The sequence below is a fragment of the Trichomycterus rosablanca genome, chromosome 9 (assembly GCF_030014385.1).
Source record: "Trichomycterus rosablanca isolate fTriRos1 chromosome 9, fTriRos1.hap1, whole genome shotgun sequence".
Lineage (NCBI taxonomy): Eukaryota > Metazoa > Chordata > Actinopteri > Siluriformes > Trichomycteridae > Trichomycterus > Trichomycterus rosablanca.
In genome coordinates this window covers 9,505,069-9,532,069 of record NC_085996.1, presented here as the reverse complement: position 1 = coordinate 9,532,069, position 27,001 = coordinate 9,505,069, and the positions used below count along the sequence as shown (strand labels likewise).

Genomic DNA, 27,001 nt, shown 5'->3' with positions numbered 1-27,001 from the left:
GATAGATAGATAGATAGATAGATATCAGTGGCAATTTCTCTAAGACTGCAATAAAATGTCCAAAATTAAATGGTCAAATATGTACAGTTGTGTTAACATTTCATTGACTACAAATGCGTTAGAACACGTTCATCTCGAAGACGAGTTTGTTCAGAATCAGCTAATTATCACAAATCGATTCGAATTTTCTTAACTTAACTCATACATTCCCGTAGCGTCAATGCATTTGCCCGCAGAAGCTGAGCGTCTCTTCACTTCTATGGGACTGCGTTGAGGTTTTTTTTTTAATGCTCCGAAACTCGCCGGTCATTGGATAAATGCCTCGATTTTGTCCCGCCCCCGGACGCTGAGCGTCTCTGGGGGTGAATGGGGCTGTGGGCGGGTCTGGACGCTGAGCTTCTGCAAGATGATTGGAGGATCAGTGGAAAGGCTGAATCCCGTTTTGATTGACAGCTCGTTTGAGCGCTACACCGTCACTTCTCAAACTCAAAAGAAGCTTTATTGGCATGACAAATAGGGACATTCGTATTGCCAAAGCAATACACTTCATTAGTCACTTAATCACTAGGAGCTTCAGTCCCATCGCGGATTTTGCGAGTGAAGTCGAAAGACAAACTGCTGCAACCCATTTCAGGCCATTTTCTTGTAAAAGGAACAGAGGGCAGAATTTATGTGTAAATAAATTGACAAATTTTATGATGTAAGCCGACAATGATCTTCCCCTCTTTGAAAGACCAGCAGCCGCCACTGATATAGATATATATATATGTGTGTGTGTGTGTGTGTGTGTGTGTGTGTGTGTGTGTGTGTGTAACCAAAGTGAGCATACTTGGCCAATAAAGTCTGATTCTGATTGAAAAGTAAGTCTGATCTTTACTTTTATCATAAAGACTTAACCAATTGTCCATTTCTTTATTAAACACTTTAATTGTAACAATAATTGTTATTATTTGCACTCAGGTGGTGCAGTGCTGAATTATGCTAGCCCAGGGTTCTGTTGGGGGTTGGCCAGGGCCCACAATGGATTGGCATCTTGTATAAAGTGAGGTGTTGCGTCGTGTCCAACAATTCAGAGGAAATCAGACCTGCAGTGACCCTGACCAGGATTAAGCGGTGGTAAAAACACAAAAATTAAATGAAAAATAGGATTTCTTATTGAGGCTGAAGAAAGTATGTGATCCTCTGTGTTTAAGAACTGATTAAGAACCTTCTTTAAAAACAGCTATATTGGCTATGTCTGCTAATGAAATTTTCCTTCTAGTGAGGATGTAATTTTAACTGTTTTAAGATTTCTAACAGGTACCCTCAATAAACAATATTTTGGATATATCTTGGTGTTCCGGAAGGCCAGTGACCCATAATACAAATCAAAACTGTTGCCAGAATGGCAGAATCAGACTAAAATTAAGTTTTTAGAATGGCCTTTTTAAAGTGCTGACATGTGGATTATACTGAAAAGTTGTATCAGTGCCAGAAAACCATCTTCAGTTCCTTATTAGTGATTATGATTTACTACAATTACATTTTCAGCATTTAGCAGACCTCTTTATCCAGAGTGACTTACATTACAGTTTACAGTCTGTAATGTTAAGGGCCTTGCTCAGGGGTCCAACAGCAGCAACCGGCAGTGGTGGGGCTTGAATCATTTACTAGAGCTGCTGACTTCTCCATGCCCATGTAGAAAGGGTTAGTTTGACTGATCCATCAAAAGGAAATAAACCCTTATGTTAAGATTTTTTTTTTCTGTATGGTTAGATGTAATTCAAATACCAGTCTTACAAAGGAATAACCCTGATTTGTTCCATTAGCTTGTTAATGGCTATTAAAAGTTGCTAGTCAAGGTAAAAGCACTAAAAGACATATAATAAGTTGAGCTGCTTGAGTAAATTGGACTAATATTTTCCAAAAACCCACAATAAACAAATGAAAGAACTGAATAGATGAGCTATTGGTTGGATGAGCTTCTGTTTGTCTTTCGCAATACTGGCCAGAGTAGAAACTCTTCCACTGTGAAACGCATTGAGACAAATGCAATTTGACAAAGCTATTTAACTGCTTGTATTTGAACACCTATCCAAGTAAACACAGGAGGGGGGAATCAAGCGGGTGAGAGCTTCCGTGATGAAGAGAACCCAGCAACAGGAGGTAAACAAACATCGTTGGCGCCTGAACGTAGCTCCCTCGCCATATGCCTGCGTGTTCTGCTTCCTCTCAGAAGGTCATGGAAGACATTAGACATTTTTATGAGCCATTCCGCTCAGTCATTAGATGAAATGATTGCACAGGGATTATGATGCAACCCGCGTGCACACACCGGCTATTAGCATCACACCTGTAGAAGAGCGGGAAGGTACGATTGTCTGGAGGTTTTTGATAATCGTAATCAGTTCTGTAATTCAAGCTTAAGGATATGAAAAGATTGTGCTGAAATGAAAAGAAATAAAAGGAAGTCTTGATGTTTGTGTGTGTGTTTATAATTTTTTTAGTAGCTGATTGTTTTTTGACTAGTGTTTGTAGAATACCTGAACATTAGCATTAGTAGCATTGCACTATCATAGCACTCTCAGGATTGCAATGATTTCTTCTTCATCCAAAAAAAAACAGAAATTTATATTTAATTAATTTATATTATTATATTTATTATATTATATTTATATTTAATTATTATTTATATTTAATAATTAATATTTAATTAAATTAATTGCTGTTTTTCTAATCATATGACAAAAGTAAGTAGACACCTGATCATAAGCTTGCTAGATATCTCATTCCAAAACTCTAGGCAACCATGTGGCTGTAACAGCCTCCGCTTATCTGGTTTTGGAGTGTGTCTGTGGAAAATTGTGGTGAAGTCTGACGTTGGACAAGAAGGCCTGGCTTGCAATCAATATTCCAATTCATCCCAAGGATGTTTAATAGGCCAGGGGTCAGGGCTTTGTGCAGACCACTGGAATTACTCCACTCCAAGCACAACAAACCAAGCACAACATTTATGGACCTTGTTTTGTGGCTATGGCATTGTCAGGTGATATGGTAAATGCTTTTTTGATGTGCCACTGAGAAGCCCCCCACTTTTATTTTGACTGTAAGCGTCTTTTATAGCTTTGTGGACATTTTTTCATTATAAAATTAAAAAAGAAATTTAGATTTTTTTTTTTTAAACTTAGCCAGAAAACAGAATTTTTTTTATCAAGTAATGATCCCTATTTGAAAAATCCCCCATTACATGAATACTGGTCCACTGTTGCGCAATGAAACACCCACATCCAACATCTAAGACAGGTTACTTCATCAGACAACCAAGACAAACAACTGCTGTTTGAGTTTTTCCAGCACTGGTGATTAATAGGGATCATATTCAGCTGTCATCAAATGATGGTTGAAATTCTGAGTGTATTTTTAGAGCACTGAAGTCATTCGTTCAGGTTGCTGGGCAAACACATTTTGATAATCATTTTCCCATCGCCACATGTTGTGCTGTGTACAAGGTCACACAATGTTAGCACCGCAAATGTATGAAAGAGAGAGTTTTTAGAAATGCAACTTATTCAGTAGGTGGTGTAGCACCTGTAGTTATACTGTATAATGTCATTTACCTTAGTGGCAGGACCTTCCAATTCCTCATTAGTGATTGACTAGAGCTGCTGACTTTTCTGTGGGCATATAAATAGGGCTAGTTTGACTGCACCCATTAAAAAGTACATGGGATAGTGGTCAGTGATTGTCAAATTCTACTAAGAATAGTCACCTTACGCTCAGAGGAAATTTGTCTAAATGGTCAGATGTACTGTAAAAACCACCAAACAACATCTGGCATTAATTGTATTTATTTCCATAATTTTAATTGAGATACATTAATGACCCAGTATTTAAAACTTCACACTTTCCTGAGATATTTGAGAGTGTCTTTTAAGAAACAACTTCATCCTGGTCAGGGTCACAGTTGCCAATTCACCTTCTGGCATACTTTTAAGCAGTGAGTAAACCCAGAGGTAACCTCATTTAGATACATAGAAATCATGTCATGCTTTAAAGTACCTGAAGGTAAAAGAGAAAAATGGTTTTCTCCATATAGTGTTCAGCTCTTTGTGAGAATCTACTTCCTGCTGGCTGGTGTAAAGAAGTGGCCGGCAATTTTGCACATGTTGGGTGGGGCTGGTGCTAGTCTGAAACAATGCTTGGCCAATGTAGGGGTGGTGCAGTTAGCAAAGGAACTGATATAGACAGTTGTCTATGACTAAATTGAAATCAAACTGAGAAACTGCAAAAATAGAATGGTATAGTAATAATAATATACATCAATACAATGGTATTGGTATAAATATTGTTTTAATGTTTTCACAATAATTTTGAAATGTTTTTACTGTAGGTAAAAAATTCCTTTATTAAATTATTTTAGTTCACGAAATTTTATTTTTGTGTCCTTTATTTTCAGTGTCTATTAACTTTATCATTACCCTTGCTTATCAATTTGACACATTATTAAGATTGATTGGGTAAATCCCAAATGCATTCCTTGTCGCTACATTAATGCACTACAAATGTTCTGAGATAATGGCTTCTGTGCCCTATGTAGTGCACTATGTATTTTATGAGGAGTGATTTGGGATTTACCCTTGTGCACCGCTGACTAACTGGTGTAAGCGACGCTTCCTGAAGCCACTGTTACTCACAGCGGAGATAAAACAACAGAGATAACAAACGGAACTCTAGTTGGAGACGAGATTAAAGTTATTTTTACATATCTAACTTGTTGCCGTGTCGCAATGATACCCCCAGTTATTGCAAAGTGTCGCTCTTTTATCTGTAGTAGTGCTCTGTTTAACTGTGCTAAGCTAAAAAATCTAGCAAAGCGGCCTAGCTAACGTGCTATTCAGTACTGTTCGAGTCCTAAAATTTGGGAGTCGGCTCAAATTCCGTTTCCACGTGTCGGATATCAAAAGACTCGGTTCCATGAATCGATTCCAATTACTTACCTGTAACGCAGGTCGAGAGCAAAGATTGTTCAAAATAGAAAGTGCGGTAATCATTACTTATAATTAGGGCCAGTAATAAAGTTTCTGTTTCAAACTTTCAAGTTGCCACTGTTGGACCCATAAGCAAAGCTTAGATTGTATTTGGTTGCAGTTGTAAGCCGCTTAGAATAAATACATCTGCTGAATGCTGAAATAAGATTAAAAATGACACATTTCTTATCTTTAGTTGCCTATAGGGTATAATAGTGCCCACTCCCAACACACTTCATTTAGCTGTAGAAGGCATAATCAATGCTGCAGAAATAAAAGTGATTCACCTCAGCGCCAACACCATACTAATCCTGGTCATCCTGACCAGGGTCACAGTAGGTCTGGAACCACCTGGAAACACTGGACAAGACAATAATCTATCACATGGACACACTGAAGCTACCAGGACATATTTAGGATTGTGCTTTTCAGTGGTGCTTTTGGAAAGGCTTTCCAATGATTAAAATCAGAACATTACTAGACACTCCACAAAGTTGAATCAGTTCATCTGGACACAAGTTTGTTGTAGAGGCCTGAGAGTACATCTCTCACCATCTTACAACGCCGTAATAGGAGCTATACCCCAATCATATGTGAAAGGCACACATTACCATTGTAATTAATGGTCATTGTGATTTGCATATGGACCTGATCACCGGTTCCATTGATATGCAATGCAAATCGGCTGCATATAAGGTTGGGGTATGCACCACCAGCTCAGACTGAAGAAGTCACTCGGATTGAGTGACGAAACGTATCTCTACAACGAACTTGTGTCCAGATGAACCGATTCAACTTTGTGGATTTGTGTACCTGGATTATTGAGCATGCATCAACAGATTACTAGACACTAGTAGCCCCAATGTAAAATCAGACTACTAGTGCAGGGGTTCTGAAAGTGGGGTCTGAAGGACCCCTGGTAGTTTGTAACAAGGTATTAGAGGGTTGTCATAGTTTTCTGAACCAAACTATGGAAATAAGCCAATGCAACATAATATATGACAGTAGGCAGTGCAGATACCATTTGTTAATGTGTACGTGAGAAGTGATCTGCCATTTCTAAATAGTCAGATAGACAAACAAAAAGAAATACAATTAAAGCTGCCAAATAGCATATTGCATATGGACTCTATTAAAAGGCAGCCATTTCTTTTAGTAATACAGTTGTTAATTATTTTATATTAAAACATTGTAGTAAAGTGTACCAAAACTGTGCTCAGAGCTCATTTTTTTGGAGAAACTTCCATCTGCTAAACATGAGTGACTGACCCTTAACAGCCAGATTCTGTTAAAAGTATCAAGGGTATAAAACATAATTGTATATATTTGTCTATTATCGTTAACATTTAAATAATTGTTTTTGACCAGTGGGTTTTTGTATTGTGTTTGATATGAATAGTTTTATTGACTACGGCATTGTTCAGTCTGTGGAATCGACTCCAATTTGCAGAACTCTATCCTCGCTTGTGAATGCCATGAATTGCAGAATCGACTCATTCTGAACGACTCCGAGCCCTGTAGTCGGCTCCAGAACGCAGTACTGTTGTGTTTCTCCTAAGGTTTTACTGGATTATGTTTTGTTAATGTTTTCCCAACGGGTCTTCGCCGGCGGCCTTTTTAACAATATTCGGACAGGTCACGGTTTGTGTCACCTGTCATGTTTGTTGCACTTTGCGGTTTGTTGCACTTTGCACTCGGGGTTTTGCTGTGCTGAAAGTGCTAGCCGTTTGGCTAAGTTTACACAGATGAGCTAGCCGGCTAGTGGCTGCTCGGCTAACTTTTTAAAGTGGTGGAAATTAGCGCAAAATGACCGGGTGATGCAGGGCTGGTCGCTACGTCTAGTCCTACTGCTGCTTCGTATCTAGTAGGCGGTGTTCATGTTCAGAACTGAATGTATTAGTGGAAATTGTTGTGTTTTATTGCGCGTCGTTTTTAATGGTTGATGTTAGCTGGCTAAGCTAGCAATGTCTGTCCCCTCCGCCGACATGCTCGAGACTCCACCGGGATATCCATTCGAGGAGATCGACTATGTGGACATTGAAGTGGAAGAGGTGAATAATTGTTTATTTCACGTTTAATAAATGTATCTGTATGATTATTTCGCACTGCTTCTGTAACCTAACTGACTACCTGTGGTGAATACCAAGTTCCCAGTACAATAAACACACCTTGTGTCAGTCTAGGGTTGAGCGATACAGCCACAATCGATCACAGTGTGTGTAATTTAATAACCTGAAAACGGTATTTTACCATGTCATCTTACTTGCATCTTTTAATTCAGTGTTTAGGTCCATTTGAGGTCCTAAAAAGTCCCCTTCTTGTCTGTCTAACATGGAATTTGTAAAAATGTTTTCTGTACAGTCTTTAATTGAGATAGACAGCACAGAGTATGTGACAGTTTACAAAACAAATCTAAACATCTAACTAACCCCTAACAATCATCCCCTTTTGGGACCCCACACCCTTCAAGCATACCCTCAAGACAGGCATCAAGGCTGTTCTTTGTATTAGCACCTAGGTGGTGGAATGATCTTCCCCTCCCCTGTGTGTTCAAACTGCAAAGTGTCTTACCGTCTTCCACAATTAACTAAAGACCCACATCTTTACTAAGTATTTAAAGACACTACTGTTGTTCCACCTATGACTGTTCTTAAGACCTTCAGTACATTTCTGATCTCAGTTTATTTTCTGTCTAAAGAGTAAGCCCATGTTTACTGACTAAGGATCTTAGCACTGTTAGTCACCCTGAATAAGTGTCTGCCAAATGAAAAGAATGTAGACACAACAGTATTGTAGAATATTTAGTGGTTGACGAATCCATATTATTAGTCAGTACGTATAATCATTTCACCTGGAACTTTTACAGGTATTGGGGTTTATCTGGTGCACCTACTGTTTAGGACTCGTACCAAATCAAAGCAGTGCACACTGGGGATGATCAGCCAAGATGCGATTACAAACCATCTGTTTACATTGCACTTCACATTGTGAGAAAATTCAAGCTTCAGAGTTGTGTAGTGATTTTAGGTATAAAAGTTAAAGCCTGTTTCTTACTGCTATAATAATATTTTGACCCATGCAGATGTCCTAACAAAGAGCGGAGTACGAAATCCGGACTTGTTGCCAATTTGCAGAGGATGCGATCTATAGTTGCCATTTATAGCCCTGTTAAAAGTCTAGCTCTTTTCTGCCAAGCTTTCTTGGTTTACTCAGATGAAAATTTTGTATATTTGTTAAGTATATTTGGTTTACTACTTATTTAAAACGTTTTAATATTGGAAAGTTTCGTAAAAATGACCAGGTTGGGAAAGATCAGGAAAAATAATATACTAAAGCAATTTACTGGGGATACAAAATAACATCATATCCATCCATGATTTAACAAAATAACATTGGATCCGTAATTTATGTATGTGTGTACAAAATGTACAAATAATCAAGCCTTAATGGATTGACGCATTGTTCAAGGTATTCCTGCCTCGACATAATCGACATAATCATTAATGTACTGTACTATACCAAACCCATCTTAAACAGAATAGTTGTTGAAAATTTTTAAAATAGCTCTTAAATATATTAAAAGGTTTTCGGAAACATGTTTTTGTAGTGTTTGCCCATCAGACATGTCTTTTGACCATGCATTATCTGATTGCACTGCATCATTTGGCATGACATATCCTTAAAGAATTGAGAACACAAAACACTGACACACATGATTATTACTTATAGGTGGTGGGCAGAGGAGCTTTTGGGGTCGTCTGCAAGGCCAAATGGAAAGGCAAAGATGTGGCCATCAAGACCATTGAGAGTGAATCCGAAAGAAATGCCTTTGTTGTTGAGGTAGGAGCATTTATCCTGTGTTTTATCAAACTGTTTTGTAAAGATTTCTTCTAAACCTTTAGCCAATGGAATCTTGTACTAACATTTTAATAGTTAGATTTTTTTTATATAGTATAACATTTTTGCACAGAAAACATAAAATTGCACTGCCACCCAGAGGGTAAGTAATGGTAGTAATTGGATTATTTTTTGTAAGGAAAGGAGTTTACAATCTGCAACCTGTAACCTGCAATCTGTAACCCAAATGTTCATGATTTTCCCTTTATAAATGGGGGCTCTGATTCTACCAGGTATTTGTCTTACATCGGATTGCTTTCTTTCTTCCTCTCCAGCTTCGTCAGTTGTCCCGTGTAGATCATCCCAACATTGTAAAGCTGTATGGCTCCTGTAACAATCCTAACCAACCTGTAAGTCCTCTAAGCAACATGTTTTTATGGTATATAAGTAACATTTATTCATGGTTGATGAAGTTTAAAGCAGTTATTTTCAATGTGTCTACTGACCAACTTGATTTTAAAAAAGGTATAAATAACAAATAATTCCCAATATACACCTTCAGACATATGCAAGTCACCCATGCAGTGGACACTGTTGCACTCCCATACCATGGCAGATGTTGAATTTATTTACCTTTAATTGATCAGAATGGTACTAAATGGTCCTATTCGTCTTTGTCATGAAGACCTCACTGTCCATTTTTTGCGTAAACAAGCTAAGATATGGACTCCTCCAACCACAGCACATCTATTATTTGTACTACTTTTTATTGGGTAAACAAATGTTTAAAGGAATGAACACATCAAAAAAGAAAACAAGGTGAATATTATCCCTACAACTGCAAAATTTATTATTTGTTATTCATTGCATAATAATATATGAATTCAGCAGATGATTTGACAGGTGTTTCAACAACATTGAGTATTGTATGTTCAATAGTAGAACAATGTGATAAATATGTGTTATCAATATTCCCTACTGAATTCCTCTCTCTTCTCTCTATTTGTCTATAGGTATGTCTTGTAATGGAATATGCAGAAGGTGGCTCACTATACAATGGTGAGTACAAAATACTCCAATATTTAAGAGCCAAAAAAGGTGCATCAATAATACACAAATAACTTCTGCTTATGATGAGCTTATTTTTGTCTCTGCATTAGTCCTGCAGTTTTCTTTCACTCGGACTCATCAGCTAAGTGAGTCAGTCAGTAAAAAAAAAAAAGCCAGGCACAAATTAAGTAGAACATTCATTAGGGCTTGATGAATTTTGATTTCAGCTAAATAACTGGTATGTTTGAACACCTAAATATATCAGATCACCTCCAACAATTAACACAGACTGCTCAATTAATACACATCATTCATTCGAGACTTTCATTCATACCAAGCTTTGTGTTTCTCTTGACATGTGCACTGCCCAGCCATTCTCTTATTTTTCTTTTCTTATTTCCAATATGTTTCTCTGTCTCACAGTTCTCCACGGCGCAGAGCCTCTTCCTCACTACACAGCATCCCACGCCATGAGCTGGTGTCTGCAGTGTGCTCAAGGCGTCTCGTATCTACACGGCATGAAACCAAAGGCGCTCATTCACAGGGACCTTAAACCACCCAAGTATGTCCACCACTATTATCTCGTCCAACACATTCGCACACAGGCTGTGTTCTGAGACCTTGACAAGTCTAACTGATAGAGGAGACTGCAATGCTGTCCATGTCACTGGACATAAACAGCTTGTAAATATCCAGTCAGGCCATGCCAGCCATTCCTGGGGATCTGTCATGATTAGGAGGGATGGAGAGCCCTCCTCTTAACATGTTGACCTGCCAGATGAACTGCTGCATTTAATATATCTCATATATCTCAGAGGAAGCATGTGCTAGCCCTCACACTTTTATATCAGTGGCTGTTGTATGATTAGTGACTGGGTAGAATTTGCAGTGTCTATATTGAATACAGACATGTCATATCCAATTACCCAATTGCGTTTTGCTTCCTTTACTGCTTCTGCCCCCCACTTCTGACCGAGGAGGGCCACGACGAGTCCCCTTTGAGGTGTGCAGTAGCTGGCCACTTCTTTTCACCTGCATGAGGCGGGTTCATATGGAGTTATGCATCTCCATTATCCCCCGTCTCTGTGCAGGTGTAATTGCATCAGTTATGAGGAAACCCCTCTGACATTCCCTGAGCTGGGTTTGAGATCTCAGCTCTGGTGGGCTAGCGTGAGTCACCTCTGTGCCACCCGAGTGCCCTGTGAATGCAGACAACACAAACTTTTGCAGGAAATAATTGAAATTCCAGGACGGGAATGCAAACATGCATCTCCCTGTAATGTGTAAACACTTGACTTGTACACTGTAGATACATTTTTGGCCATGTAGCCTACTAATAGAACTACCGTACTGTTTCTCCAGTTTGTTGCTGGTCGCTGGAGGCACGGTTCTGAAGATCTGTGACTTTGGGACGGCGTGTGACATCCAGACACACATGACCAATAACAAAGGCAGCGCAGCCTGGATGGCTCCCGAGGTGTTCGAAGGCAAGTAAAGGAAGAGTCATATGCAGCTAATCAGAGATAAACCACCCTACAACACTGTTGTGCAACAGATCATTCTAATGAGCTGGAACTAGCATCACATTTGGAATTATCTCTCATCTACAGCACTAGGAGTATACGCTGGCTCACTCTATCCACATTAACGTACAGATCATATTTTTCATATTTAATGCAGCAAATAATGTAGATGCAATACACAGACTGAACAACAACTTGTTTAATGAGCCATACATGTGTAATGTAGTCTACAGCTGCAAAAAAAACCCTTGTGAACTGCTTGGAACAAAATACTAATTAATCACTAATACAGTGTAGCCCGATTTATAAATATTAAACAAAGACATTGTGCCTCAACAAAAAACTGTACATTTAATTATCTTTCATTTTTTTAATGCATTAATAGTCACAGTTGCTTTTAAGTTAATGGCCCTCAAAAGTTGGGTGTTATGATTAATAATTTGATATTTGAGGGTTGTAAAGGCACCCTTTATAGTAAAAGTCGCACACGTTTTGAATCCAGACCTTAACCTACAAACCCTGTTTTTAGAAAAAGTATGGACATTTTGCACAGTGCAATAAAAACAAGAATCTTTGATGATGCATCATACAACAGGAAACATCTGGACTGCAGGCAGGCTAGTCAAGCACACGCACTCTGTGTCTACACACCTAAGCTGTTGTAGTGCATGCAGAGAGAGGCCTGGTATTTGTCTTAACCATGTTGTTAAGACCCAATCCCAATATATGCCTCTGTGTCAATGGTACCTTCACACATATGCAAGTCACTCATGCTTCCCCATACCATGACAGGTGTTTTTTTTTTTTTTTTTTTTTTTATTGTCACCTTTCACTAATAACTGTCCGGCTGTTCCTTTTTTTCTTTGGCACTGAGAACTTGACACTATGACAAATCATTTCTCTATCATCTCTAGTAGCAACTATTATCTAGGAACCAAAAAGGTGCATAGTGTTTAGCAGTTGCAGGGATAAAGTGTATATCACTCTGCTCAGTGCTTGGTTCCTATTGGTAATCGCCACATCTCTTCGCTCCTAATTTGCATAAAGTTAAAATGCAGACTCCACCCAGCTTTCATTGCCAATTTTTGCACTGCCTTCTGTCGTCAGAAATTGTCAGCTCTAATTGAAAATGAATGCTTTAACGCATCTTGTTTCTGCCAGTGTAAATACAGTGTTACAGATGTTTAGCAATGTAAAATACTTATAACGGCTTATGTCAGATTTTATTAACACTAGTGTTTGACCATATAAACCACTAAATAACTCTTAGTGTGTGTTTCTGAGTGTTAAAGAACATGCATAGTGCAAGTCCTCTGTGCTTCCGATGTTATTACAAAAGTAAATTATGAACATTTACCTGCAGTGCAATTAGCAGTAGGATTGTAGCCTAGAAGATTTAACAAGAGCTTTTCTGACTATAGGCAGATGCACCTAATTTCCTCTCAGGGATTAAAAAAAGTGCTGGGCTACGAGTAAGTCATTATCTTGTTTGTTAATGCGGCAACAGAAACTTCCATGTTATTAGAGCTGTTCTCATTACATGAGCAAAGCCAGCAATGTTCATTTGCTTTACTGATGAAAGAATTAGCAGAAGACCTGAGCAAGGTAACATCCAAAAATGTGCAATGAGCGATGTAATTTAAGGATAATAAGAGAGGGTAATTAGCCTCTCTGAGGTGCTACAAGAGGAAATTGCCTCCTCTTTAGAAGGGTCAGATACATTGTGAATCACTTCAAGTGTGCTTCTGTAACATCTCTGTAGTCATGCACTTATTTGTTAGTGCTTTGGTTTGTTAAATTTTTTTACATTTGTGTGTGTGTGATTTTTTGTAGGCAGTAACTACAGTGAGAAGTGTGATGTGTTCAGTTGGGGAATTATTCTTTGGGAGGTGATTACACGCAGAAAGCCTTTTGATGAGATTGGTGGACCTGCCTTCCGGATCATGTGGGCCGTGCACAGGGGTAAATCTCCTTCACACACATACTAGTGGTGGCAAAATTTCAATCATGATGTTTTTACCCTGTGCAGTACAGTAGTACTGGTTATATTCAAATGCTTAGTAGCAAACAAAATCATACCTGGATGTCTTCAATTAGCCAATTTGTTCAACTAAATGCTGCTTATGAAAAATGAGGTACATAGATGGATTCAGATTGTTAGGTTTTATCTCTTATTGTATAAAGTAATAGAGAGCAAGTACATATTCTCTGCAGTGTTGATGCTCAGTGAAATGCTGCAATAAAAGACGATTCTTTACGAGGATGCTTAATTATGTGCTCATAATCCCTTATGGGACCAGGGATAAAGTGACTTCAGCATCAGATTTAGAGAGTCTTCACATGAGCAAGCAGATAAACCATAAATATATTAATTTTTACCTTTTATACATACAAATGATTGTGTGGTCCAGCTGCAGTATGACACTACACCTCCACCACTTGAACGATATGATATAAAACCTGTAAACCTATCAGGAACGCTTTGTTGAATGAAGTTTTGATGTCAACCTAAATAACAGTTCCCATAATTAATTTAGCATATTATTATTATTATGGCATATAATGTTAATGATTTGGTTTGTTTTGACTTTTAACTTCTAATTTAAAGATTTTACCCATTAAATAAGTTAAATCAGTTGCATAAAACTGTCAAGCACAATAAAGTGTAAATTACACTCACAGGTAGAATTATTGGTTTGTTGACTCATGATTTTATTACTTGTTATTTGTAATGTTAGTTTGGTCTGTGAATGAATTTTTGTGTTCAGGTACACGTCCTCCCCTCATTAAGAACCTGCCCAAACCCATCGAGATTTTAATGACACGTTGCTGGTCCAAAGATCCCTCACAACGACCTTCAATGGAAGAGATAGTCAAGATTATGTCACATCTGAGGAAGGTAACAGTTGCATAGCAGTTCCCAAAGATTATACAAAACAGCCATTAAAGTGTTTACTGATCAATTGTGCAATCTTTTACCTCCTCTTACACATGTTCTCTTGTTCTCTCTGTGTGTTCTTACATGCTGTCAATTCCTGCAGTATTTCCCTGGGTCAGAAGTGCCTCTGCAGTACCCTTATCAGTATTCAGATGAAGGCCAAAGTAGCTCAGCCACCAGCACAGGTACATACCCACACACTCTCAGGGATGATGGGTGAGAGATAAATGGATAAACACAACAAAGAAAAACTACAATTTAAACCCACTTTATTCTTAAAAACAATTACGGTTTTAGAATTTGCATGCATTCAATTCAAAATTGTTAAGTTGCAGGAATTGTCAAATGCTTCAATCTTTACCTGCATCAACTGATGTCTGTACTATGTCATCAGCATAAACATATGAGTATGATAGAACCATGTCACCATCATGAACTGGGTAAAAAATAAATAAACGTATGTTAATTATTTATGCTTGTATTAGCCCTAATGGACAAAAAGAGACAAAAATGTATACACAGCTGTATAGATGTTAATATATCTGGAATAAACAAATCCTCCCCATTTGCAGTTCTTTTGAATCTTTTTGTCTTGAGGTAATTAGCTCTTTTAATTGGATTTGAACATTGGTTTGGTATATTTTTTCAATAACTCTCTTTTATATAGTGTATATTAGCAGCGCCTGTGGTAATTTGGGTCTCTCTCAGTGAAATTCGTATGTGATGTTTTTTGTTAATATTGTCACAATTCAGGCCCAGATTACAGCACCAGAAACGATGGCAGTATGGATCATGGAACCCCGGCTGGCACAAACGACACCATCAAAACCATGGAGATCAAATTTGCACAATTCAAACCAAAGGTAGCATCCTGTTGGTGATAATTGCATGTGTATTATCGAAAATCAGTGAAACTTGTATTGTGTTTGTATGTGTATGCATTTTTCAGTATTGTTGTGTGTGTGCATGTGTGTGTAGGCTGACCCGCTGAGGCCTGGTCTTCCTCTGTCAAGAGGGGGCAGTGTTGAGAGTCTGTCAGGCCGAACACACTGCCTAGTTTCCTCCGACAGCAAACGAATGAGCGCCGACCTTTCTGAGCTCGAGCCCAGGATGCCTTTTTCTACAGGTAACGCATTTAATGTTATATAAAGTTAAGATGAGTTCTAATGCATGTCAGTGAAATTGCAAGTGTGAGCTTTCATTCCAAGTAAAATCAACCCACTGTGCTTTAACTCCTGACTGTGTTTTAACTCCTGATATTGTTCAGAGCAATAAACAGTCGTTTTTCTTTTCATCTCATCATTTTTGCTCTTTATGAGCATCACTTTCCATTTCTGACGTTTCAAAAATGGCAAAACTCTTGCATTACTGATTTTCAATGATTGTCAATGATTTTTTAACCTTAATGTTGAGCATTGTGAGCTTGTGTGGTGTAATGATAAGAGGCACCAGCAGGGCCTGATTTCAGAGGGGGTTCAAATTCTGGGCTGAGCTCACAAATGTAGAAGTTGCATGGCATGACATGAACCTAGCCATGGGTCATCAGTGCACCCTTAGTGCTGGGCCCCAGCCTAAGTAAATAGGAGTGTTGCCTCAGGAAGGATATCTAGCATAAAAACTGTGCCAAATTAAATGTGCTGTTAAATGACTTGCTCTGGCAACCCTTAATGGAAGCAGCTGAAAGAATTATATTACTAATTTATCATTCATTTCATTTCCAACATTCTGGATGTTCTGAAGAAGTTAAAAAGACATTTGGCATCAAAAAAAAATTTGCCATCCAGTGCTTGCCTCCTTAGTTTTGCATTAAGAAAGTGAGGCTGATGTAGGTAACAGGATATAGACATCTATCTAACTAAACATTCAAATACAAGAGTAAAGTTAAGGTCAATGTTTTAAAGCTGTTCCTTACCACATTAATGTTGTTCTTATAAGATTATAAGCACAGTTTTAGCTTTATACTGGTGAGGGAGCTGGGGGTGGCAGAGATAAAGATGCTGCGATTCTCGTTTGGAGTGACGATCAGGGACAAGATTAGGGCAGAGTTTGTTAGAGACAGCACAGGTAAAATGTTTTACAGGCAAAGTAAGAAAGGGGAGATTGAAATAGTTTGGGCATGTGTATGGGAATGATGGAGCCTCTAAGCAGGAGGAGGAGGAGAGGAAGGCCAAAGAGGAGATTTATGGATGCAGTGATGGAGGACGTACAGGTGGTCACAGTGACAAGATGTAGACGAATTATCCGCTGTGGTGACCCCTAATGGGAACGGCTGTAGCTGTAAATATGTGTTGGTTGTGTTGGCTAGGAATGTGGAACTGATCAACACCAGGTACTGGTCGACTCGGTTGGTGCCACATGCTTTATTATAACTTATGCTTACATTTATAATACTGGCTTCAGCCAGTTATATGCTTTATATTTGTTTTTTTATTGAACATAATTCCCTTGTAAAATATTAGTAATGTATTCACATTAGTGGAAAATGCAATCGCATTAGCCTGAGCGACCTCTGGGTGGTGCTGGTGTAACAGCATTGGTGCACTGGTCTTAGTTGACTAGGTTTAATTAGAGCTCGCTTTGGGCAACATGATACATTTTGGAAGTCCTGTAATCTGAGGATGATGTATTTAGGAGAGGGTTTTATCATCACTGTCATTTTCATTAACTGCTTAATGATTGTGTTAGGTCCAGAGAACACTGGGTACTGGGCAGGAAATACATCCTGTGCATAGCCTCTTTAATAGCAATTATTAATATCTGTCCCACCGGGAAAATGAAGTATTAGAAAAGAACACGTGGAACTCTTTAGTCAGTGAAGCCTCAAACTTTTCTGCTCTTTAATTACCAGTTGCGTCAATGTGCAGCCAGACGTGTTTGTAATTATGATACATTATGATAGAAGTTTTATGATGGAGGTTTTTGGCTACACTTATAATGGACTTGGACAGCATTACATTTTCAGGCTGTACATATTTTACCTGTGAGGTGCAGTTCTGGTCTATAGTTCCTCTCTGTTTTAGTATGTAATTACAGGATTTGTTGTGTGTGTGTAGCTTGGTCAAGCCATTAAAAGCTGTAAAATAAAAAGAAGATATTTATGTATCCATTGGCAGTGGTAGCTCAGTGGTTAAGTCACTGGACTATTGATCGAAAGGTCACTGGTTCAAGCCCTATCAATGCCAAGTTGCCACTGTTGGGTCTGTTAGCATGCTTTTTAACCCACAGTTGCTCGCATTATATTTGCATACAATTGTAAGTTACTTTTAAAGAAAATCTTAGTGTTACAGTGCTAAGTGCTGTAAATGAATGATTGTACATGAATTGAAATTGACTCCATTATTGACTTCATTAGCTCGCTCGGTCCTGTAATACTAGCTCAAGATAAAAGAAGCTAATACCAAACTTCCTGAATGAACTGTGTATTTATTTTTAGCTGTCTCCCGTAAAGGCAAATGCAGCTTATGTTACAGCGTTATTCATGCTAAATATCACATTCGCTTCTCAACTCCTGTTGCATGACGTGAGAATCGGCTCCTAGACCAGCAGTCCTCTCTAACGCTAACGTCCTGCTCTGTAACAACGCTGCTTTTTCTAAGGCTGTCCCAGCCTTGCATGTGAATTTGTGTTGAATTGTCTCTTGAATCCTTAACAACATGTATTGCATGTAAGCGTGTATTAACAACATGTATTGCATGTAAGCTTGTGTTACAGCTGAGATGTGTCACATGTATGTACTAGTTTTGCCCAGATCAATCAGCTTGCATGTTTGGTTGCGCGTACGGTCTGCATGTCTGTGTATGCAGCTTTGTGTGTATGTGTTTTCGCAGCACGGCCGCTGTTTAAACGAGGCCACCGCAAAACAGCATCACACGGCACCATTCTGGACGTTCCACAGATCGTCGTGACAGGTAGTCGAGTTGAGCCCCGCTGTCCCAGACTTGCTGCTGCTGCTAAGTTCTGAGCTTTTTCCTCAAAGCAGTGGATGTGTTGCTAATTGTGGCTGTTACTCCAGGATGTACAACAAAACACACATACACAGAAACAATTTGCGGTTTGATCTCACACACATGTGCAATTCAGGAAAATTGTCTAGGAAATTATAGTTATGGGCAATTTGCTATTGTAATTGTTATCAGAATTATAACAAATGTTCAGACGCCATGCAGTCTAATCAGGGACTGGCTTATTGGCTGATCTGACACATTTAATTGTATGCATAAATCAGGGAGGGGGTGTTGGGGTATTGGCTCTTTAACATAACCTGCTGCCTTCCATATGGCAGTGGAATACAGTAGAATTATGTCCTTGAGTAGCATCCATTGGTTCTGTCCTCCTGTTATGTTCCCCTCTTTCTCCTGTACAGCTGTAGAGTATTGTGGCATTTGTTAATTTGACTTCTGGCATCTGCATTTCACTGTCCAGCCACCAGTGGCTGATCTACTCTCCTTGCCAGGTTTCTTTTACAAAAATGTGATTCTATGGATTATAAATGTCGACCAGTGTATGCGATTTAAATGTCCTTTGGAAGTCTTTCTTTTCGTTTTATGTATCCATTTCTGGCTTCAGGGTCAGACGGTTATAGCCTTTATTTTGGATTCCATATTCAAGCAGGGTAAATTTTAAACCCTTGACATACTAGAATCATTGTTCTTGATAGTATTAATTACAGACATTATACAATCATGTAAATCTATCATGTGTGGATCTTGGCTCATAGTCACAAAGCATCTCCATCTAGCAGGGTTATTTTTGAGTTAGTGATAATTCCTTGTCTAGTGCAAAGGTCCAATAAAAACAATATAATTTGGTCTCAATTCATCGTTTCTACTACACTGTTGCTTTGGGACTAATGTCCCCAGTGTCTGATTCAGCATTTTCTGTTAAATCTTCAGGGGCTCCAGGGGAAATCGAAAATACCTTATTGGGTTGGAATTTAGGTTCTGACATGCCTAATTTAAGTCTGAACCATCTGAGCTCATTTTAAAAGGCACCAAAACCCAGTTCATAGTCAGCAACTCTGCAAAAGTCCTTTCACATTAAACAGTCTATGCTGTTATTATCTATCTGATAAGTAAAAGAGATTTGAACGTTAAAGAATGGCAAGGATGAAATGGCAAAATCTTACTATATTAAAGCATATCACAAGCAGCACCTACTTGTACTTGCATTTTACAGCCCAATATTTGATTATTAAATTGATTCAAGACTTTGTGTCTTTGACTCTTACTTAGCAGGCATTAAAACTAGTTGGCACATTATTTTTGTATTAAACCTTAGGACTGAACATTGGACTAACGATTGTAAACATCTTGTAAAAAACCTTTCCTAAAGAGTGAAGACAGTAGTGAGGTGGTGGTAGCCTAGTGGGTACAGCTTTGGGCTCTCCAGCTAAAGGTTGTGGGTTCAAACTTTGCTCTTGGGCTGGCATACAATGTCTGACCCTGCACTTCAATTCCAGCTTTCAAACAAACCACTATATGAGGAAAAAGGAATTGTATTGTACTGTACACATGTATATGGGTAGCACGGTGGCCAGCACACAGCAAGAAGGTCCTGGGTTCGAGCCCCACGTGGGGCAGTCCTTTCTGTGTGGAGTTTGCATGTTCTCCCCGTGTCTGCGTGGGCTTACTTCGGGTGCGCTGGTTTCCTCCCACAGTCCAAAGACATGCAAGTGAGGTTAATTGGAGACACTAAATTGTCCATGACTGTATTTGATATAACCTTGTGAACTAATAAACCTTGTGTAATGAGTAACTACCGTTCCTATTATAAATGTAACCAAAAGTGTAAAACATGACGTTAAAATCCTAATACACAAACAAACATGTATATGTAATTATTAAAGCCAGAAAGATAGATAAGGAAAGGGGTGAGTGATGTCGACATCCTTGTTGAGCTTTTCTAGTGATGCTGATTTCTAGTTTAGTGCTCTGCATTGGAATTCCAGCTCAGTCACCTTCTGTCATTGTCTCACAGTCATATTTACTATGTACCAACGACTGCTGCTGATCCATTGCCATCAGAGCCATCAGACGTGACCGGAGCTGTTTTGCCAATGCTAGTGAAATGGGCTGTGTGGCCGTGTCGCTGTGGTGTGCCGTGCTCTTTCAGTCTTGTCTGTGTTTTAGTGGTTTATTTCTGTGAGGAATTGGGTCAGGTTTAGGCCACGTTTGAGCCCCATGTTGTTGGCATGCCAATGGACTGGGAGTCTGGGTAATTCATTGCAGCTGTCCCTCTGTCACACACAGCGTTACACCCTCCTCAGTCCTGATAAGAGGCAAGAACTCAGTCTCAAGCACCCAAACTCTCTGATTCATCTTTTATTCCCTCTTCGCCCTTTTTTTGTAGCCACCTGTGAGCCGTTCAGACGCAGATCAGTACAGGATCTTCCCGCTGTTGGAATAGAGCCAGGCCAGGTAGGATCATCTTATTCTATTTACAGTGATGCACACTCTTTTGGGTTTTTGATCATTTAAAAAAATAAAGCTATTAGAAATGTATCTGATATGGTACCATAGGGCTGAACGATATATTTAAAATCCTTGATCACAATACATGTTATTTTATTTCACGCTTGTGCTAGGTATTACAAAATGGTCATCGTTTTTGTAGAAAGGTAAACTTGTTACAGTAGTGTAGGAGGCACAGTATGTCAGTTTTTTTTGGTTTGTAGTTGGAACATGTACTGATGAGTTAAGTCAGTGTGTACCAACTAATGTTTGGTGTAATGCCATTAACTTTCTGCCTTTAAACAGAGCATATTGTCATACTGTCTCACCCGGTGGTACATGTCTATGGTCCTGTGCCATACAGCAAAGTAAAGCTGTTAAAACTCTTTTAGCAGGACATGTTATAGTAGTCTTGCAATTCTGACACAATAATTGGAGAATTGTGGGGTTTTCTTTTCTTATTTCTGATGCTTGCACAACCCCACGATCTGACCAAGGAGAGCCAGATCAGGCTGGGTGTGTTCCAGTTATTTAGTTACAAGAAAAGAACAGTAGCAGAAATGTTTAAAGTTTCCAGACTGTCCATTACAAGTGTATGCTCAGTTCATAAGACCAGTGAGATCTTTGTAACACAGTCTCTTGATTAATGATTGCAGGATAGCAGAAACAGTAGCCGGTCGTCCAGTCCCAGTGTGAGAATGATCACGTCTGATAAGACAAGCAGAGCTTACAGTTTCTCTCCTGATGACCCTACAGGTACTCCCACATGCCACTTTGCAGTTTTACACAGCATTGCAACTTTATAATGTTTTTTTTATGATGATTATTAGTATGCCTTTCCTAAAATACAGAAATCACAGTGTCATTTACAGTGTGTGTGTGAGGTGGAGGGGAGTCGAGGTTAATGTCATTGAGCTGTCTGTATAACAGTTTCAGCAGTGCAGCAGACGTTCCGTAAACCTCATCAGCTCTCTAGTCCTCATCTCACTCTCTCTAATTAACGCCGATGAGCCGAGGTTATTTACAGTCTGTCTGTGGATATCTGGGACCACAAAGCAGTTCGGTACTAATATAAACTTGCTTATATGGCAAAACAGATGATGGACGAAATGCCATTGCTCTTTCTTTTCTGCATGGCTACAGTTTGTAGGCACTTTATGATTGAATATCATAAAGAGCATAAGTAAACTTGTGCATTGTGGAAGGGCAAAATGCCTGGCTCACTGTCGACATTTTGGATTATCTCAAAGGTCCTAGACTTGTCCAGGTACAGTTTTTCCCTCATTTAGCTCCTTCAGGCATGGAGCTATCATCATTAAAAAGAAGTTAAAAGCTGGAAAGCATAATTTGGAATGCTTTTATGATGTAGAATTTATGGGCATATTATGCAAGACCACTATCGGGATTCGAATCTCAGCAGTGCTGTGCATACTTTTGTAAACTTTTTACTTTAACTGTAGTGTTAATGAATTTGAAAAGAAAAACGAACGATATAATTTAGAATGTAGCTAGTTTTTTTCTTTTTTGTCCTATACTAAATGTGAGCTGACAGTATTCTTTTCTGTGCCCCCTAGACACAAATGGCTCTGATAACTCCATCCCAATGGCCTATCTGACCCTGGACCACCAGTTACAGGTACACATTCGTCCACTACACCTGCCTTTGAATTAGTAAGCATATAGTTTGCTCATGTATGGCTGGGTAATATTAGTATTTTATTCAGAGTGGCTTGTAAAACATCTTTGTGTTATTTTTTGTACGGTTTTCATCACTCTCCAATTGGCAGCAGTCTAAAAACATTTAGCTAAGACTAAAAGCAAAAGGGGTGGAAAGGTTTTCTTTCTTTATTTATTTAAAGATAGTGGCAGCGTACTTGGTGAAACAGTGAGTCTTGAGACTTTGTTTAAAGACACCAGCAGACTGTCAGCTTATTCATTCCACAACCTGGTTGGCTGTATAGAGAAAAGCTTTAATGCATGTTTTTGTTGAGTCCCAAGGGGTGGCTCAGGTCTGAGTATCCCTGCAATGGATTGACGACCTGTGGCTGGTGTTTTCTGGTAGAACCGGACCCTCTGCGTTTCTGACCTGGATAAAGCAGCTGATTAAACTGAAATGAATTGCCAGTAGCCTGAAAAACCAGCTTTAGATTCAATCAAATCAGGATTATAGCGGATTACCGACTCTGAAGATGACTCTATTTACATTGTGGAATGTTCTCAAAGGTACCCAGCAGCAGTTGCTTGGATGCAGAGTTGGTCCTTGGTTTTGCTATTTCTGTGCAGACTAGCAGTGATAAAAATACACATACTGCATTACAGACTAATAAACTTTAAGCTTTGAAGCTGATGAATGGTGTTTGTGTGATTTGCAGCCGCTCGCCCCCTGCCCTAACTCCAAGGAGTCCATGGCGGTGTTTGAGCAACACTGTAAGATGGCGCAGGAGTATCTGAAAGTTCAGACGGAGATCGCTTTGCTCATCCAGAGGAAGTAAGTTCTGCTTTTTTCTTAAGACACAGTATTTGTCATCATCGCCTACCTCCTTGTTTGTATCAGACTTGCTGGTTCAAACGTCGGTGCCAAGTTGCCACTGCCGGGCCTCTGAGCATGGCTCTTACCCCTTAATTGTTTACATTGTACTGATGCAAGTCGCTTCCTCCCAACCAATAGCAATTTCTTCTCTAATGAGACCAAATGCATTAGCTTTTAGCATTAACATCCAAAACTTATTCATTTAGCCATTACATATATTTCTAATATACTGACTGAATACTTTTCACCTGTTTATTTAGTTATAGCAAATAATTGAGTAGTTAAGCTGCATTCACACGATACGTGGCTGCTGTGCCGTTGTTTTCTGTGGAGTGAAGCGCTGCTGATTACCTGGCCACTACGCGTTTCTAAAAATTGCAGAACTGACCTTTTCAAAGTGCCGCCAATGAGACTAATTGTTTGTGCTTTGCTTCAGACTGTTTCATATAAACAGTTTGTCTCATTGATGGCACCTTAAAAATGTCAAAGTTCAGAGTCAAACTGGGTCAGAGTTCAGTCAGAATAAAAAAAAAAGTCAAGGTAAGCGGCCCCACCTCACTTCATAAGAAACAATGGCCCAGTCAGCGCAAATGGGTTTTGCCATGTATTGTGAATGCAGTCTTAGTGTTTAAAAAATCATACATTATGGCACATGAATGGTTTACTTACTGTACATTAAAAGATGTCTTTGTTTTTCTTATTTGTTTATTTAGGTGTTTTTCTAGAATTGCGTTTATTTCACTCATGATGTCACATCCTGCAGACCACAGACACATTCTGTTAAATTATTTAAATGTTATTTTTAAATCCACTTACGTTACATATAATTAAGGTTTTATTTTTAGTTACAACCTCACTAAGCTCAAGCAAAGCTCAGTGGCTCAAATGTAAGTTTGGTGTCATGAGAACAAAGGCATCTCTGTCACGTTTGAATTTGGAGATGGTTGCTCACACACACACACACACACACACACACACACATCTTTAAGCAGCTCAAACAGGCGCTAAAGAAGCAACTGGTGGAGTTAGAACCAATCAACTCATTCTGTATTTATAGAGAATGACCTGAATAAGGAATCTACTTGCTGTGCACGTGTGTGCTAGCATTCTGTGCAGCAGTAAGTGACAGCTGAATCCGGGCGGTTTATATTTTTATACACAATACATAATCTAAAGTTTTGTGAGGCGCTGTTGATAAGGTTTACATTTGTGTTTAAAATTCAAAACTAAGATGTTAACCACAGACTTTATTCATCTTTAATCTGGTCATTTAATTGCTAATTGTGAATCCGCTGCCTCTGAATCACCACACACTCCTTCCGACACGTGTCCAGTCTGCGGCTGTTTCTTATCACCTGCCAGAGTTCGGTTCCAACACAGTGCCATATCACATACGGAGAGCAACGCTAGGCTTCATGTCATAACAAGAAACCCCCCACTCATAAATCAGTTCAGCCGACACAGCCTGAGTGTAATTCAAACGTGTCCATAGCTTTCACCTCAGTCCTATGAGTTATTTGTATTGGTGAAAAAATATAACAAATAAAACTGTTTGTCTGTGTGTCTAGGAATGAGCTTATAGCAGAGCTGGATCAAGACGAAAAGGACCAGCAGAACACGTCTCGCCTGGTCCAAGAGCACAAGAAGCTTCTAGAAGAGAACAAGAGCCTTTCTACATACTACCAGCAATGCAAAAAGCAGCTCGATCTCATCCGAGCCCAGCAACAGAAAAGACAAGGCACGTCGTGATGTGTCTTCACTTAATGCGCTCTAAAACAGACTGGATCGCTTATACCCCTCCCTCCCTCACCAGATATTTTCACACCGTGAATATCCCTGTACCAGTGTTGCTTTAGACCCAGTAGACCTGGTCATGATATTTTGCAACTGACTGTGCACGCGCATGCTGGCTTCAGCAGCTTGGAGTCCTGAACGGGACGTAGAGCATTCGAGATGCCACCTCACCACATTCAGGGTGCAAAAACTGTACACTTTGATGCCCTGCTAAGCCAAAGTTTGCATCTACAATAGCATTTTTATTGCAGATTAGGTGAGGAGCAGATTTGCAGTGCCCTTGTCTAATCAGGGGTCAGAAAGGAGCAACATCAGTTCACTGGGATGCTGGATCCCACAATTCCCCTGGAGGATTAGTAAACGCCACTCTGCTGGCTCACGACCCTTGAGAATGTGAACGCAACGTGATATCAAGTTACATTCATTGTAAACTTTTTTTTATTATGATTAATCCCCATTTTATTTTCTCCTTGTGTTATTTTAGTTTATACAGGGGAGTTAAAAACCCCAAACATTTAATAGCTTGGAGGCGAGTTTAATAAGGAGGGTTGTATTCTGCGATCACTTTGCACGTCATACCCTGCACCTGTGAATAAATAAGGGAAGATGTGTTTATTATATACGCACCGCCGCAGCCTCACAGCAAGATGCAAAATATTTTAGCCTTTAGTAGGTTTTATTTTATTTTAAACCCCCGAAAGCTGGAAACCTGTTTGAGCAACCAGTACAAAAAGAAACAAGCTTTTGAAGATGACAGTATTCTCCCGGATTTTGTTTATTTATCGCTCGCTACGATTGTACGGTGACTTCCACACAGGTTATTATGGGTAGAAGCTGTAACATCACGCAGGTTCAGCCTGCTTGATCTGTTTTGAGTATTCTTAGTTCACATGTTGCCTTAGAGTTTTAATTGCTTGCATTTACTTGATCTGTTTTGTTGCCGATGTGTTTTAATAGGCGACTCGTTAAATGTAGTAACCAATATAACCAACTGGTGTGCTTGAGTGGCTTTCTTTCTTTCTTTCTTTCTTTCTTTCTTTCTTTCTTTCTTTCTTTCTTGATTTTTTTTAAAGGTTGTATATGCAAAAGAATGGAATCAGGAAGCTAAAGTGTGCCCAGACTATGCCAGATTTCTCTGGCCAAATGTGTATTGTCATTATGCTGCAGAAATCATCAATTGTCTTGTTTTTATTTTGCGTTTATAAGGGCCTGTCTGTGTTACACAATACTTTTTAGTTTGTTGTATTTTAACATTTCACAATTCACGCCCTTTTATTTATTTTTTTGCTAAAGTCACTCCCTTCCAGTTCTTTGCACGGTCATTTAATTCACCACAATCACAAGTTGTCATTTCACTCTAAAAATGTTCCAGAGCACAAAACCGTCCGTTAAAGCCTTCCACCGTCTTCAGTCCTCATGAAGTCATTTTTATTCAACCCATTCATTACAATGTCCTCGCGCAGAATAGTGGTGCACTTCTAGACCTCTTGTGTTTTGTTTAGTTTCTTTCTGCAGTTCATTTGTATGATGAGTTTCTGTACTATGCGCTGTACATAAGAAAATGAATATGTGAGCTTTTGGGAGAGGGAAAAGCAAATAAAACAGACAGGTGAACATTGTGCAAACTTTGCTGTCTCTTAAAAACTTTCTGCAAGAAAAAGTAAAAAAAATAAGCAACTCTGGTATTACATTTGATGCTGTAGAAAGTCTTATACTGTCATTTAACTTGGTGTGATACATAAACAGGGCTGGTTTAACTTCACTCCACCCATTACAATGTGAAAAAGAAAGTCATCAGTGGGACGTATTTAAAGCCACTTCAGTTTCTCCTGTCACGTGATGGCTTTTAGATTACCAGGAACAGTGGACTCTTT

General features: G+C 39.1%; 1 protein-coding gene across 3 annotated transcripts; it reads left to right on the top strand.

Annotated features, from left to right (window-relative positions):
• Window positions 1-6,527: 6,527 nt before the first annotated feature.
• map3k7 (mitogen-activated protein kinase kinase kinase 7) lies at window positions 6,528-26,746 on the top strand. 3 transcript variants are annotated; one of them, XM_063001841.1, is made up of 17 exons: window positions 6,528-7,057; window positions 8,736-8,846; window positions 9,179-9,253; window positions 9,857-9,902; window positions 10,317-10,455; window positions 11,256-11,384; window positions 13,254-13,378; window positions 14,185-14,315; window positions 14,458-14,539; window positions 15,108-15,217; window positions 15,333-15,480; window positions 18,182-18,262; window positions 20,703-20,770; window positions 21,460-21,559; window positions 22,378-22,439; window positions 23,176-23,291; window positions 24,902-26,746. In XM_063001841.1, exons 1-17 carry the CDS (start codon window positions 6,971-6,973, stop codon window positions 25,080-25,082), a joined length of 1,791 nt encoding a protein of 596 aa, XP_062857911.1. In that variant the 5' UTR covers window positions 6,528-6,970; the 3' UTR covers window positions 25,083-26,746. The 3 variants fall into 3 exon arrangements, with proteins under 3 accessions (XP_062857911.1, XP_062857913.1, XP_062857914.1); XM_063001843.1 differs by lacking the exon at window positions 18,182-18,262; XM_063001844.1 differs by lacking the exons at window positions 6,528-7,057; window positions 8,736-8,846; window positions 9,179-9,253; ... (10 more) ...; window positions 21,460-21,559; window positions 22,378-22,439 and adding an exon at window positions 22,460-23,026.
• Window positions 26,747-27,001: the final 255 nt, after the last annotated feature.

What these genes read in the sequence shown, in the direction of transcription:
- map3k7 (XM_063001841.1), top strand. Translation starts at nt 6,971, where the DNA reads ATGTCTGTCCCCTCCGCCGACATGCTCGAGACTCCACCGGGATATCCA. An exon ending in AGGTGGCTCACTATACAATG is followed by an intron (nt 9,903 to 10,316) that starts GTGAGTACAAAA and finishes TCTGTCTCACAG; the next exon opens with TTCTCCACGGCGCAGAGCCT. An exon ending in CTCTCCTGATGACCCTACAG is followed by an intron (nt 21,560 to 22,377) that starts GTACTCCCACAT and finishes TGTGCCCCCTAG; the next exon opens with ACACAAATGGCTCTGATAAC.